Source organism: Morus notabilis, unplaced genomic scaffold (genome assembly GCF_000414095.1).
Source record: "Morus notabilis unplaced genomic scaffold, ASM41409v2 Scaffold698, whole genome shotgun sequence".
NCBI classification, from domain to species: domain Eukaryota; kingdom Viridiplantae; phylum Streptophyta; class Magnoliopsida; order Rosales; family Moraceae; genus Morus; species Morus notabilis.
The window spans coordinates 42,427-58,510 of record NW_010358448.1 but is presented as its reverse complement, the minus strand read 5'-3'; the positions used below and the strand labels follow the sequence as shown (position 1 = coordinate 58,510).

Here is a 16,084-nt window from a genome sequence, read left to right as displayed (position 1 = left end):
GGCGGCGAGGGGAAGAAGAGGCAGAGAGAGAGAGACTTAGCAGGAGAGAGATAGAAAGCAGCGGGAGAAAATGAAGAGGAAGAAGATAGGGTATATTAGATCAGACTTATTTGCGACGACATTGTCGTCGCAAATAAGTTTAAAATGTCTTCGCAAATAATCATTAATTCCCGCGCTTGGTTTTGGTGAAATCTTAAAAAGATTATTTGCGACGACAAAGAGAAAAAGTCGTCGCAAATAACATGAAATTATTTGCGACGACAAAGTCGTCGCAAAAAATGGATTACCTTAGCGGTAAAAATCCGCACCAGTAAAATTTGCGCTTCAAAATTATTTGCGACGACATTTAAGTTATTAGCGACGACATGGTTATTTTTTTAAACGGGAAGTAATTGCAACGACATATCGTCACAAATATTTTATTATTTGCGACGACAAATGTCGTCGCAAATGGCATTTTTTGTTGTAGTGTATATATTTAAAACTAAGTTGATAAGGAAAAACATTTCCGAAAAAAAAAGTCACACCATAAAAATTCAATTGCACAAGTGTTGAAAGATTTCTTAGAGCTATTTTTTGTAATTTGGTTTTAAAAGATATGGTCATTGCACAAGATCATTATCCTGTTTAAGATTTAACATACTTTAACGATTTGGGCCTTCATTGCCTACTTAAATAAAAGTCCGCGGAGATTTTTGCTTATAAAAAGAGATCGGAGATCAAGATGTCATAAACTTAAAAGTTTAAGAACTTGTGGTGTTGTGAACCGAGGAAGAAAAAAAGAAAAAACAGTGGCATGTTCATTATTTCGTTTGAGATTTATGGTCCGTTTAGTTCGCTGAGTTGAGAATTTAATTTGAATTGATATGTGACTTTATGTGATAATTTTTTTACTGTAGTAAAAAAGTTAAATGTAACTGTTTTTTAAAATTTTTTACTGTAATAAAACTTAAATTTTAAACTTGAATCGATAAAATGAATGAGACTTTAATATACTTTTATGATTTTGACCTCGGTTGCTACTTAAATAAACGTTCAGGGAGATTTGTGGTCATAAAAAAAGATCAACGATTAAAATGTCACGTACTTAAAAGTTCAAGAACTTGCGGTGTTAATAACCGAGGAAGAAAAAAACAAAAATAGTGACATGATGAACCAACATATCAAAATGTCACATTTTGTCTCTAAATTGACTGAGGGAGGTAAGTGGCATGCATGGAAAAAAAAAAAAAAAAAATTGATGAGGTCAGCTGACTATACTTGACAAGTTCACGTCCTCTCACCCTTGTCTTGGAATTTTTTTGCTACCTGACTATACTTGACAAGGTCGTCCTCTCAATCTTGTCTTGGTATGACCCCAAGTTATACCCAATAAATACACACAGCAGCCTAAGTTGACCTCCTATCATCCGGATTTTGCCAAGTATTTCATGATTTTTTTTTAATTGACTCATAGTAAGAGCATAAATTATCCACAAACTCTATTATCACTAAGAGAGCTCAGACACTGACGATGCTATGCACTACAAACTAATAAAAGTAGGTTTATCTTTTATTAATTGTGATGTTTATTATCAATAAACCCTCAAATATTTTCTTTTCTCAAAATATTATTGTATGAACACGACCACATAACGTGACACATGGAAATGCGGTTACAACTCACATAAGGGAGAAAAGTTTGTTATATTTATCATCATCCTTTGTATGTACATAATATATTACAAAGAGAAACCCAATATTATAAGCAAAATGATAATTGTAGAAATGTAGCCGTCTATATATATATATATATATATATATATATATAGATATAGACATACCCACTTGAAGATCATGATATCATAGATATAGATTGATATAAAAGTGGAAGGAAGGGAATATGATCACAAGGCACAATGCAACGAGGAGAAAGGTCCAAAGGAGGAGGAACTAAAAGTGGGATGGTTTGGAAGATAGCAGCCAGTGGATGAAGCTTTGCAGCGTAGCAACATCAGCTCTATAGTGATTTTGAGTGAACTCCAATAGATCTGACCATGTGAAATCAGGGTACTTCCTTGGCCCTTCTCTGCAAACAAGATCTTTTGGGGGTCTCACCACTTTGTCCTCCCTTGGGCTCACAAAGAAAACCAATGATCTCCTCACTCTCTCCCTGTTCACCACTGCTCTATGAAGGCAACTCTTGTATCTCCCATTCGACAATGCCTGCAACAACATTATTCCCAATAATATTAACATACACAAAATCCTATGTTGAATTATTACCAGCATATTACATGTGTATACTGTCTATTTCTGTTATGATATTAATTTTAACGTACGCTACAAATAATTCTTAAAATTTGTCACAGTATTTATATCAGCGAAATGATATAAAATATGTATTATTGATTGGATAATGAGTATAGTGCACCAAGTAAGAGGCTGCAAGAATTACAAAATATCAACTACAAGTTTGTTGCTCAAAAAATTGTATGGCCACGAAATAACTATAATATCTAGATCACATTCTTATCGCACGAATCTCTTGCACTTTGGCCTCAACTAACTTGTTCGGCTTTTACAAAACAGCTACAGTCCGAAAAGTTTGATGGGAATTCTACTGTATGTGTGATTATTAATCACTTAGTCTTTTCAAAGAGCATTATTATCAACGTCCACATTCTCATCAATTGGCAAATACTAAATAAATATATGGACCCCACTTATGCTATTCGTCGCCTTTTCATTGGACATCCAATTAATTTACCTGGAAATTTTCTATGGTACGGAAGGGATTTTCACTACCAGTAACAAAGGTTCTTTCCAACCGTCAAATTAATGATTGAGAGCATTTTTACGTCCATATAATGAAAATTTATAAGGTGAACACTCTAAAATATATGAAATATTAATTCAACTACTAGAAGAATTTTCACTAATAATAGTTGAAAGTAACCTTTCTTACCATAAAATTGCGAGCTTAAATTGTTTTAATAGAAAAGGAACGAATAAACCTAGATATAATTGTCACAATCTTGTGCAACATATAATAGGCAACTAAACCCAATTTCCATGGTCACAAATAAATATGAAATGCTAAATATTTTATTGGAAAATATACTAAAAATCCATCTAATTTGTTAATTCGAATTTAGATATGAATTTATTTGAGAGTTTTTTACTGTAGCAAAAAAGTTAAATGTGACTGTTTTTGAGAATTGTTTACTGTAGCAAAACGTGAATTTTAAATTTAAATCGATGAAATGAACGGTATCTAATAGTGTGAATGTAAAAACAATAATGCATACCATGAAAGTATCGCCGATATTGATGACTAGGGCTTCTGGGCGAGGTCGGACAGCTTGCCACGTGTTGTTAGCAAAGACTTCAAGGCCTCCAACTTGGTCTTGGTGAAGAATGGTCAGGGAAGTCGGGTCAGAATGAGGCCCAGTTCCAAGGGTCAAGCCAGAGTTCTTGCATGGTGGATAGTAGTTACATCTCATTATTGACTCACTATCTTCAAAAAATTTCCTATAATAGAGTCTATCAACTCCCAAACTAACGGCCAAGAGCTCCATTATCACTAGAGACAATTCCCTCATTGCTTTGCAATATCTTTGGTAAACCCACCTGTTCAGCAAAATACACACACACACACATATATATAAAACATTCCTAGTATAATAAATTAGGCTTACAAGCTAATTATCTCTAAAAATTATATATATGTATATATATATATATATATAAATTAGATGATGATGATAGTAGGTAATTGGGAGAATTTGGTACAAGATGTGGTTTTTAGTTGGCCTCAATTTAATTCAGATGTACTAGATATCAGTTATTACTCCTCGTAATTTATATGTAAAAAAAAAAATGAAGATAGTAAGAATATGACATGTAGAGAACTTAGTCACAATATTCCAACTAATTTAACATTCTGAAAAAATTTAATATGACGCGCCGCAATTCGTATCAATTATTAGTAATTAAAGAATACAAAAATCTGAAAGGAAAATAAAGTAAAAAAAAAAAAAGGAGCTAATAAATAAAACTAAAACAAAATAAAACCAAAAAACTATTGAGACGTAAACCAAAATATAATTGATAAGCTACCGTATATAAATCATACGGGACTATGGAAGTAATGAGCTTACAAACAAGAAGCAGTCTAATCAACTCGTGATCATAATATTGTAAGATATAATGTTACGTGAAATTCGTCAAATAAAGAACAATAGTATAGAACACTAAGGTCTCGTTCAGTTCGCTGATTTAAATTTTTAATTCAAGTTAAAATATGACTTTATGTGAGTTTTTAATTATAACAGAAAAAATTAAAAATGACTTTTTATGAGAATTTTTAAGCGTAATAAAATTAAAATTTAAAACTCAAATCGGTAAAATAAATGAGATATAATAATATTCAAAACATCATATTCACTAATATAAAAATGGATTTGATAGTATGAAATTTATACGGTTAGGATCCAATTTTTTTTTAGCGGTGATATGATACTTAATACAAATGATGTTCCAAAGTATATTGTTTTTTAAGAAGTAAATATTCCATTCCAGCATTGCGGCAGAGAATCGTGAAATTAGCGTGAACGACTTTTTGCACTGTGATCACATTAATTATCTTTTGATCAAATTGATAATGCTTACGTACGTGAGGACTAATGATAGGATAGGAGAGGACGAGGAGTGGGGAATGATTTGTTTTTATTTTATTTTATTGTTTCCTCACTTTCTTTTCCTTACAAAGACGACGTCACTTGTATGTCTTGTCGTCAAAAAAAAAAAAATTAAGCAAATAAAAGCCCAGTCATGTCAAGATCATCAAATCAATATCTGGACTTGAAAAGGCACTTAAAAGACATCTTTCACAAAACATGCAGTTAAATCGCATATGATCAGTTGTGAATTTTGATATCATGATCATCATGGATTTCAAACATTAGCAGCAAAAACTTATTAATTAATCAAACAATATATGTTATTCAATATAATTTTTATCTGTATGCGTATGTAATAGAGAATTTACATATATATAGTTGTGATTATTTAGTGAAACTGACGTATCAATCAACACGTAAGTTTACAAGAACTTTTTCCCTTTTTTCAAAAAAAAAAAGAAAAAATCTGATTATTCAAAAAAAGAAAAAAAAATAATCTGCATGTTGATCACTTGTAGTCCATGTTCTAATAATTTAGCCTCTACTTTTTTAAAAATACGTACAATGAGGAGAGAGAATAACTGACATAAACACAAACACGTACCCGGTGCAATTGAAATCTTCTCCCAAAGCTGACTTGAAGTAGTCGACAACAACAGGCTCCGAGTAGGCATCATCATCACTTTCTCGGTAACCAAACGAAAAGGTTTCTTTCCATGGCAACTTGGACGAGTACCGATCTGCATGGGCGCCGGAATACCCTAAAAGACTGCCGGGTTTTCGCCAGACGCTGAGCTTCTTGTTCAAGGGCAGCCCGAAAATGGTGTCCATTTCTTCGTGCGCGGCGCGGATAAGGTCAAGGTCGACACCGTGGTTGATCATTTGGAAGAATCCGTGGTTAAGGCAAGCTGTTCTGACGAGCTCCGCGGCGTGATCGGCGGCAAATTCATCTCCTCTGAGGAAGCCTTCCAAGTCTACGAGAGGCTCGTTGAGCTCCTCTTGTGTGCCGTGAACTAAGTCGCCATTTGGCCAAACGAATTGGTTTGGCAAGTTTGTTTGCTTTTGGAGTACGTTTGAGTCAAAAACTGGAACCCCGTTTTCATCTTTGAGCTCCATTGATGGGGGACACAAGAGAACGGGAGAAGAAGTACTTGTTGAGTCCACCAAGGGAGACATTTTTAAAAAGCTGATGTTGAAAAAAAAAAAAAACACTACTATTTAGAGGACAAACAAATTGAGATTCTAAGGGGAGAGAGGTGGTTCAAATAGAGAGGCTCCTAAGATGCATAATACATAATTTGCTTCGTTAGCATTTATATATTACTGAGCCTCAGATTATGAAAATAAAAATTAACATTTACGAAATATATCTTACATCATGCATGTGCTAACTAATTAACGTAAATATATAATAAGAGAAGATAACTAACATCAGAAATAACTAGAACTTTATAATTAAATTAGCATCAACTGACAAACACATCCGACACCAAATACTCCAATTAATTAAAATAAAAAAATACCAGCGTAACTTTTTTTATCAATTTTTTTTTTCTCTCTTTTTTTACTCTTTGACACGTGGATGTCATTGTATCATTTTCTGTTTAACTAATAAAATATAATATTAATAAAATTTACGTGTCAAACAGTGAATAAATAAGTGATAAAAAGAGTGACAGAAAAATTAACGCTGACATTTTTCATTAAAATTATATGAAAAATAGTTACAAGCAAAATAGATAAGAGTTCAAAAGTACGTATGTTTTTATATGTATTTGTTACATGCACACGTAATGTATTGTATGTGTGAATATTGTGTATGTGAATAGTGTCGCAGGTATATTTTATCAATAATTCTACATCTAACTATATATTATAAAGTGATGAGTTGGAATAGTATATATATATATATATATATACACGCGCGGGCGCCTAGAGAGGCCAAGGCCGTCCATTGGGAAGGTCGAAGCAAAAGAAGAATTTGGAAAGGTTATGAAGGAGAGCCAACAAGAGAGACGAAGTGGACGCCCTCAAGTTCCGTCGAGTCATTTTCTCATCGTTGGAATCAACTAGATTTATATCACATCCAATACACGAGCAGCCATTTATTTGTTATATGCTCCTATCAATTCTTCTCTCCCTTTTGTTTGTCTCTACTATACTAAATATACTTGATGTTGTTGCTTCAATGGGACCCATCAAAATAATAATTCAAAAATACAATATCAATATAAAAATAATTAAAAAAAAACTCACGAGAATAAATTTAGGGTGATGACAACAAATATTTATAAATACCGTCATGTTTTTTTTTTAATATAATATAAGTTGTGAACGTGAAGCGCTATTATGCAATAGTGTATATCATATATATAGAGCACTCTTATTATCACTATGAAAAATATTATAAGCAGTCAACAACGACGTCCACAAAGTAATGAGCTGAAGAAAAAATTGTCTAAATTCATTCTGCAAAAAATAAAATAAAATAAAATAAAATAAAAGCACAAACGCTATCCTGTAATTCTCATACACTGTGCTGAAGGTTTTAAATTAGAGCCCTAATCATATAAGATTCAAGGATCATATAATATATAAAGACGTATTTATAAATAAATAAAAGATTATATAACATATTACAAAATTGAAACATCAACCCATTAGGCAAAAACCTATCATTTTTTTTTAAATGAAGAAAGAGAATAATTAATATTAATATTTATTAATATATCCTAACTAAATTGACATCCACCAGTAAACTTATCCTGTATATACTGACTTAACCTCACTCAATATAATTAATAGAAAATAAAATTACAAAAGTTACAAAAAGAACACACACACACCGCAAAAAATAAAAATAAAAAAAACTGAGCATATAAGATCAAAGTTAAACAACTAAAGTTCCTTGTAGTATCTCCCTACTGGAAGAAACCCGAAATAATATCAATCGATTTGGTAATGATAAAGACAGACTAATTCGCGCCTCATTTTCATCACCATCTTGTACCCTTCGAAAGTGTTAGCAAGAGATAAAGACAGACTAATTTCTATAATAGTCACTAAGGATGAGGATTCAGAGTTCATTCGTAGCTAGCTAGCTAGCCAGTTTAATAAGTTTTATCCGTTTATGATCTTATCATCTATAACTCAATCCTTATCATTTATCTTATGTATGTATATATAATATATATATATATATATATATATATCCCTCTCTCTCGTTTATTTAAGTCCCAATGGAAAAATTACATGTAACTAAAAGCTACTTAATTTAGGTTTTTTTTTCTTTCTTTCTTAAGTCTAGAAGGAGACGACTCTAGGCTGACGTTAACATATTTTTTTTTTAGTACCAAAAGGGCTCTCCATAAATTGATAAGAATGTTTATAATGCCCTACAATCGGATCTTATCTCTCTCAGAAAAAAAAAAAAAAAAAAAAAAAAAAAAAAAAAAAAAACCTCAACCTTACCGGATGTGCTAGCTAACCCAAGTTTCAAGGGTCGCATGGCACGAAATCTGAAAAGAAAACCGATCTTGTTTTACAATACATGGTTTTTGTTTGTTCCTCTAAACACAACTAAGATATATAAATTGTGTACACATATATATAGGCCCTGTTTGTTAGACTAGTTCGAATCACAATTTAAATTTTTACTACAGTATTTTTTTTTATAAAAATTTAAATTCAATTTTTTTTGTTACAATATTTTTTTTTACATAAATTCACTTTTTAACTCAAATTCTCAACTCTGAATTTTCATCCGAACATATATATTTTTGTTTGTTACCAAAGCAAAAATAAGATATATATATATATATATATATTTGCTCGTCAGACAGTTGTGTATGTACATGTACACTGTATTATCGTGCCCAAGAAATTAAAGATTAAAGAACTATACATATATATATGTACATGCTTTCAAAGGGCAGTGGGAAGGAGAATAGCTAAATTTGGTCGGGAGTCAATTTCAATTTCCAACATCTATTGTCTTTTACACAGCACAAAAAAACATGTGTCCCCTCCTTTCCCCCACATAATTCAATTTTTTTTAATGATTTTCTCGGAATTTTTTGTGAAGATTTCTTTTTTAGATAAATAATTATTGTAATGAAAAGTTTGTACTACTAAAATAACTTGATAGTGATATATATGTTACAAAAAAAAAATGACGTTTAAAGCCAAAACAATGAGCAAAGTGGATGGATCGATGTGATTGCTCACAACAAGCATTGTTTTAAACGGTTTCCCAACTCAAAATAATAATAATAACAATAATACTAATAATAATAATAATAATACTACTTTACAATAATAATAATAATGATAAGCAAAACAAAGGATACTTATTATAATGAGCAATTAAGCATATCCCTTTAGTAGAAGTAAAATAGTTATTTGTTAAGTGGATAAGATCACAATATATATTGTAAATTAACTAAAAAATAATAATAAAAAAGAGACATGATTTCCTCAATTGTATCGATTAGACCACGACTTGAGTTCGAAATTGTCGTCTTCTTCTAGTCAATTTACTGGTCGTACGTCACAAATATGTATGGTGTTTGGCTTTCATGAAATTTTTTGAGAAAAAGCGAACTTTCTGAGCAACTCAATAATGAAACATCGGTAGCTTGTCTTGATTCGACCATTTATATGTATAGTACTATACAGTAAACAGGATGCGGTATCAAAACTTCATTGATCTTGCTGTATAAAAACTTGGAGTTTCTTGAGCAAGTTGACCGCTTAATTAACCAAGAAAATATGCTCATAGTTTTTTATAGTTACGTTTTATGATAGTTACCTATTAAGTATGAAAATTTAATAATGCAGTGCCATAAAAATTTTTCATTAAACTGTCATAATTTTTTTGTCAATTACTTAATCTTTATTATAACTATTGGATCAATGGTTTACGGTTAATATAATTATACTCATTGATAAGTAAATATAAAAATAACCATTAAAATCATACTCTATATATATATATATACATATATATGATTTTATATTCTTACAAATATATACATATCGAGTTCATTTTTTATCATTGCAAATGCAACCATCAGAGATCATTTCATAAGTGAATATCTACATTTTCTCGACCATCATGTTATTTTAACTAATAAAGTGACCAAAATGCCCTTCTAAAGAAAAAAGGAAAAAAAAAAAAAACGGAAACCTCTGAAAATATATACCTTTGTTTTGTCTTAAAATTTTAGATAATTTTTGTTTGCTTTTCTTTTTGTTCTTTTTTTAGGATATTTTAGTCATTTTAAGTCAAAATAAATTGTCGACTGAGAAAATGTATATATTTACCTATTGAAATATATGATGATATATATATATATATATATATTATAACAGCCGAAAACTAACAGTATACGTTCTGAATATCAGTAAAATACATAGTAAAAAGGATAATTCAAAAGGGAACCTTTTTCCAAATTATTTCAATAGAACATAACAGTTAGCCTTTTCTTTTATTAATCTTAGCAACGGAAAAACTGAATCCACCAATTACAGAAAAACTCGGACGAATGTGGCCAATTCACCATGGTTTAGATACTTTCAAATATCGGATGCTATTATTATGATTGAAACTATGCATGCATATACATAGTGTGTGTGTGCGCGCAAAATAGACATACATAATGTTCTAGAGAGATCTTAATATATATATATATATATATATAATATTCTTAGAGAGACTTTGATATTTTTTGTGGTACTTTTGTTTTAATGAAACTAATGTCATGATATGAGTAAACTTTTCATTTTTGATCATATCCTATGGTGACACATGTATATAGCATCCATATATATATATATATATATATATCCAAACTGTACCACAAGCTTATTGAAATGAAAGAGGTAGAGAGAGATAGAGATCAAACAAATAGAAAGTGGTACTACCGTGTTAGCTAGCTATTAGACAAATCAATGTGGGGCCCCAATATTATATGGTGACCAGAATTTTCGAAAAAGACAATGGTACATAAATGACTTTGAAAAGGAAACCCAGCTAATTATTGCTTTTCCCTATATAAGTAACCTAATACTTCTAAGACCATGCCCAAAATAGAGACTGGGATCAAATATAATATAAGATTACTGTGCTTTTGACGTGGGCTTTTGTTTGGAATTTCATTTCCGAAACGACACTCTTTTCTCTTGAAAAAAAAAAAAAAAAAAAAAAAGAAACGTCACTCAAAGATCTGCTCTTAAATTGTCTTTGTCCCCACTTTAGTTGGTCTTTGCATGCAAACCTATGGTGTTTCATGTGCCATGCACGTGAACAAGTACTGAATATGTCCGAAATTTTGGGCCCATCTAGTCTCTTCTCATATTCTTCACCAATTTATATATAAATATGTTTTGGCGTTACTAATGTACAGAAAACGTAAAGATCATAAATTATATATATAAGATATATAAAATATGGGATGTAAAGTTCTTGAAGTACATGGTTGTGAATATTATGTCTGTAACCACCCATATTGATGCAACTTGCAGGTGCTCAAATGGCTGTTTCGAAGAGTACATTATAATTACCAAACAAAAGAGTACGTTAAGTATTGGAATGGTGTAACAGAGGTCACCATTCGCAATATATATGTGTGTATATATATATATATATATATACGTGCATTTATATACCTGTGTATATATGTTTTAAGGTTAATATTACTGTCCATTATCTTCGATGTTGCTCATTACTAGTGTTAATTTTTCAATCAATCATGCACAAGTATATATATACATATACGTGAGTCCAAAATGCTTGTGCAATTTAATTTTGGTTTGATAATCAGCATATGAATCTATCAACTGATAATTTAAGGCCACTAAGAAAGCATTACTAAACAAATCTTAATTAACGTCGGTCAAACCACGTCTATCAATGACCGATGTCAAAACCGAAACCTACAACGTTGTCTGCTTCGAAGTCGGATTGACAATTAACAGCCTCGTTCACCTTGCGGATTCGAGTTTTCAATTCTAGCTGAGATGTGACATTTTCTGAGAGCTTTTCACTGTAGCAGAAAAAGTTAGATGTGACATTTTCTGAGAGTTTTTTACTGTAAAAACCTAAAACTAAAACTCGAATTGGTGAAATGAACGAGGCCATTTTCTGAGAGCTTTTTACTGTAGAAACCTAAAACTGAAAACTCGAATTAGTGAAATGAACGAGGCTGACGTTGATTAATAATTTCCACCACACTTTTATAACGTGTGGTAGCGATTTCAAAGTTAAAAACTTTTGATCCACATACAAGCAACTATGGACGCTACTAATTCAATTTACTACTATCTTGATACAAAAGTGTTCCTAAAACAAATTTTATGATTTTTTTTATATATAAAATTAATAATTATAAAATTCGGTTGCCTGAGCTTTTATTATATAAAGTGGGCGTCGTTTTTGGGTAACCTTAATTTCATTAAGGGTAGTTTGGGATTTTATAATTAAAAATCTTTTATTATATAAAGTGGGCGTCGTTTTTAGGTTGGCTTAAGAGAGGTTAGGAAAAAAAAAACATAGAAAATAATGAGGTGTGTGATTTTTCTTTTAAACTTTTTTTTTTTATTATAGTGAAAACTGCAATGGTTGTCTTCTCAAATTGAGACAAACTTTTATGAATATTTGTGTTCGCTTTTGCTTGATTTCTTTTATTGCCATTTTTATTGCTCCTTGTAATGTAGAATTAGAGCATCTAATTCTTAACAATTTAAACTGATCTTACTTGAAAATTAATGCCTGGTGTGGATGTCAAAAGAAGCAAACTAAAAATTAAATGCCACTTACAATTACCCAAAAAAAGAAAAAAAAATCAAAGGACAACTAATTTCATAATTTTCTTTCTTCCTTTTCTTAATTAAATGATTAATTACCTAATTTTCAAACAAGGGGGTTTAAGCTAATTTAAGTGCAAACTATTTAACAAAAACGAAACAGAACACGTACGGTCTATTATGCATATGAAAATTCAGAAAGACAACTGCATGTTTATTCATGCATGCATTCCCCAAGAATATATTTCCTATAATTCCAGAAATATATTTCTTTTGTACCAAGCTGGTCTTCTAGGCTTTTCCTTAATCCTTAGTACATAGATTGCCTAGGCGATGGTCAGTTCCCTAGCAACATTTACATCAAAAGACTTAAAAGAAGGATTCTATTTTCATCCAAAAAAAAAAAAAAAAAAAGACTATTCTATTAGTGATAAGTGTTTAACATCGGTAACAACCCTAAGTATTTTTCACCTTGAAATTATAAGATTATCTTCTCGAACTCTGAATATTAAAATTCAAATTGAAGATAAAAATAAGTTCTGAGATTAGCTAAATCAACAATAAAACCAATGAAGATTATTGAAGATTTATTCGTTATTCTTAAATTTGTACTTATCTAATAGAGGTTAATGAATATGAGGCTATTCGCCCTAGAAATTAAAAGCATTTAAGTCATTATTTTGGAGTACACACTTTTGCGTATCTCTCTAAAATAACGAAACGCCATAGACGCAGGTTTCACATTGACTCTTAACTTTCTTGTGTACTCTGCTTTCTATAATTTACAATTACCATATTTGAGAGATTAATTTTGGTGAGATTAATTTACAATTAATTTTGGTTTACCAATCAATGCTGGACAGTTTCTAGTAGTTGGTTTCAACCAGTTTCAGAATGTCAAAATAAGAACTTCCTTCGGCCATCGGCGTTGGAAGAGACGACAACTCCGGTGACTGATAGAGCGAGGGAGAATGCCGGCATGGCTGCTTTGAGGTGGCTGCATGCATTTCTTCTTTTGCTGCTAGGGATCTAATAAGTAAATATGACACTACATATTGTGTGCATCTTTTTTAAGGATATGATCTTATGAGTTATGGGCGCATGAGATGGGCTATTTGACTTGGGCTTGGGCTTGGGCTTGGGCTTGGCCTTATGCCTTTAGGATTTAATCTGCAAAACATAATATGAAAAGAATGAAGAAGGAAGAGATACATAGCTCACATAAAATAGAGAATGGGAAAAATGAAAAGAAAACTTCAATTTTAACTATTGTTTTCTCCAACTCTACTATTTATATCATTACATAAAATATTGACGCCATTACAAAAGGTAATCTACAGGTTACGAAAAGGTAATTTACTGGTTACGAAAGATAACCTGCAAGTTATGAAAAGGTAACATGTGGGTTACAGAAAAGAGAATCTACAGATTATTAATGACATAAGATAAATTTTAAAACAATGTTAGAAATAAAATAGTGTTGTTTCTTTAATGTTTTTTATAAAAATTTTCTAAAAATAAATGTCAATCTTTGCAACTCCTCAATATTGATTCCTAATTAAAGAGATTAAATGCTATATTTTCTCTCAAGTATCCTTAGGTTCACCTGTTATAAGTCAATAACTATTAATTAATTATGTAAGAGAGTATTATAGTAGTTAAGCGGATAAGATTTCCCAAGCTAATAAACATTAAAAAGAGAATTAGATTGTTCCCATTATAAAAGGAATTAGATTGTTCCCATTATACCATAATCTAATAGATTAGTGCAAAATAATCGACAATCCTTATTTTATTTTTTACTTTTCTTTCTAATTCTATTATTTTTTAGCCAATTTTTAAAAATACCCCTTAAAATAAGTCTCCTTTTATTTTTATCCATTAACATTAGTCTATATATTTCTACCATTTTTTTAGACCAAAACTAGTTAAGGGGCAAAACTTTCTAAAAGAGATATTTTTAATTAGGTACTTAAAAATGTAAAATCTCTAATTTTTTCTCATTTTTTTTGGTTGCACTCATTTACTGTTTTAGTAAACTTACCCCAAGTAATTTCCTAAGATCTCGACTTTCTTAAGGTTTTGGAGGCGTTTGAGATCACGATTTGGCCAAGAACAAGAAACATTACCTAGCTCCGTAAATTCATTCCCTGTTCATAGTTAGTAATGTTCAACAGAGAAAGAAACAAACTTATTTCTTTAGTGATTCCTACGGTAGAAATTTCCAACAAATAAAGTGGCTTTTTTTTTTTTCTTCGACTACAGAAAGTTGCTTAGGTTAGAGACAATCACATTGAACTTATTTTATGCGCTTTTTAAATTTATATATACAGCTTTTTACAAAAGAAAACAAAACATTATTATTAAAGAGTCCACTGCTACATATGAGTGGGATAAGCACTTATACCAAACTTAAAAGGCCCACTTTTAGACTTTTAGAGCATCTCTATTTGGATTTTTTTTTAATGGTAGATTAAAATATTTGTTTTGAAGAAAAGTAAGATAGATTTTTAAGACCTTATTCAGTATGCTAATATATCAGTAAACTAAGTTTTTGTCCGTTTAGTCTGCATAAAATCACGTAAAAATTAAAAAGTACACATATTCAACGATTAAAAATACATGACCTACCGATATGTTAGCATACCAGAAAACTTCTTTAAATTCTATTCAAGCAAAAAAAAAAAAAAAAAGTAAGATAGATTCTAAACCTTTTATAAAACTTGACTACAGACATCCTACCAGCAAAACATATGATTATGTAACATATAGAAATAATAAACTTAACATAGCACTAGTTTTATTTTTATGTAATATTCATGTTGGACATGTGTAACACTAAGAATTTAATTATCCAAATTATTGTTATATCTTTTTAACATTAATATTTTATTAAATACACTTCTTTAAGATAAAATTTAAGTTTAGACATCTGATTAATTAAGTGTCGTAAATAAATTGATTTATATAAGTTAACGTGCATCCTTATGATACCGGCCATGAATTTCATTATCTCCACTTTAATACCATTGGTAGTTGGTACTCCATAACCTTCCAACTAATTTTTCATAAGAGATATATTTTAATTGTAAGTCGTGATCTTTGACCTCTTCTAATTTATGATTCTAGGTCTGTGTGTGTGTGTGGGTGGGTGAGTGTATACGTATGTATGCATATGTGTGTTTATATATATATATATATATAACTATATACATATATATATTTTGAGCAAAATATATATATGACTTTTATGAGAATATGGGACATACAAAAACAATGAGATGATGAAGTGATGAATGATAAAACTAAATGATCACACGATCATTTCTTTCAATTTTCCTTTTCTTTTTTGAATTTCATTTATGTTGTGCAATTTATCTTTTTTGATATGTCTTGTATTTATTACGTCTTTCTCTTTTTTTTAGTGTTTAATATGGATTCTCTCTAATCCTTTTATATTGAGAGATCAAATTTGTAAAATTCTTTCAAAACAAAACAAACTTAAATGAAAAATAAATCCTTGGAAGCTTCGACATAACTGATGAACTTCATGGGTGCACAACATTTGAAATCTTCACGTTCTATAAGATCTCTTTGGTCAACATTTGTTTTTT

General features: G+C 30.4%; 1 protein-coding gene across 1 annotated transcript; it reads right to left on the bottom strand.

Annotated features, from left to right (window-relative positions):
- Positions 1-1,932: 1,932 nt before the first annotated feature.
- LOC21403564 (gibberellin 20 oxidase 1-D) lies at positions 1,933-5,840 on the bottom strand. Its single transcript, XM_010092516.1, has 3 exons — positions 5,269-5,840; positions 3,291-3,612; positions 1,933-2,205 (listed from the first exon to the last, which is right to left on the bottom strand). The coding sequence occupies exons 1-3, from the start codon at positions 5,838-5,840 to the stop codon at positions 1,933-1,935; spliced, it is 1,167 nt and encodes a 388-aa protein (XP_010090818.1).
- Positions 5,841-16,084: the final 10,244 nt, after the last annotated feature.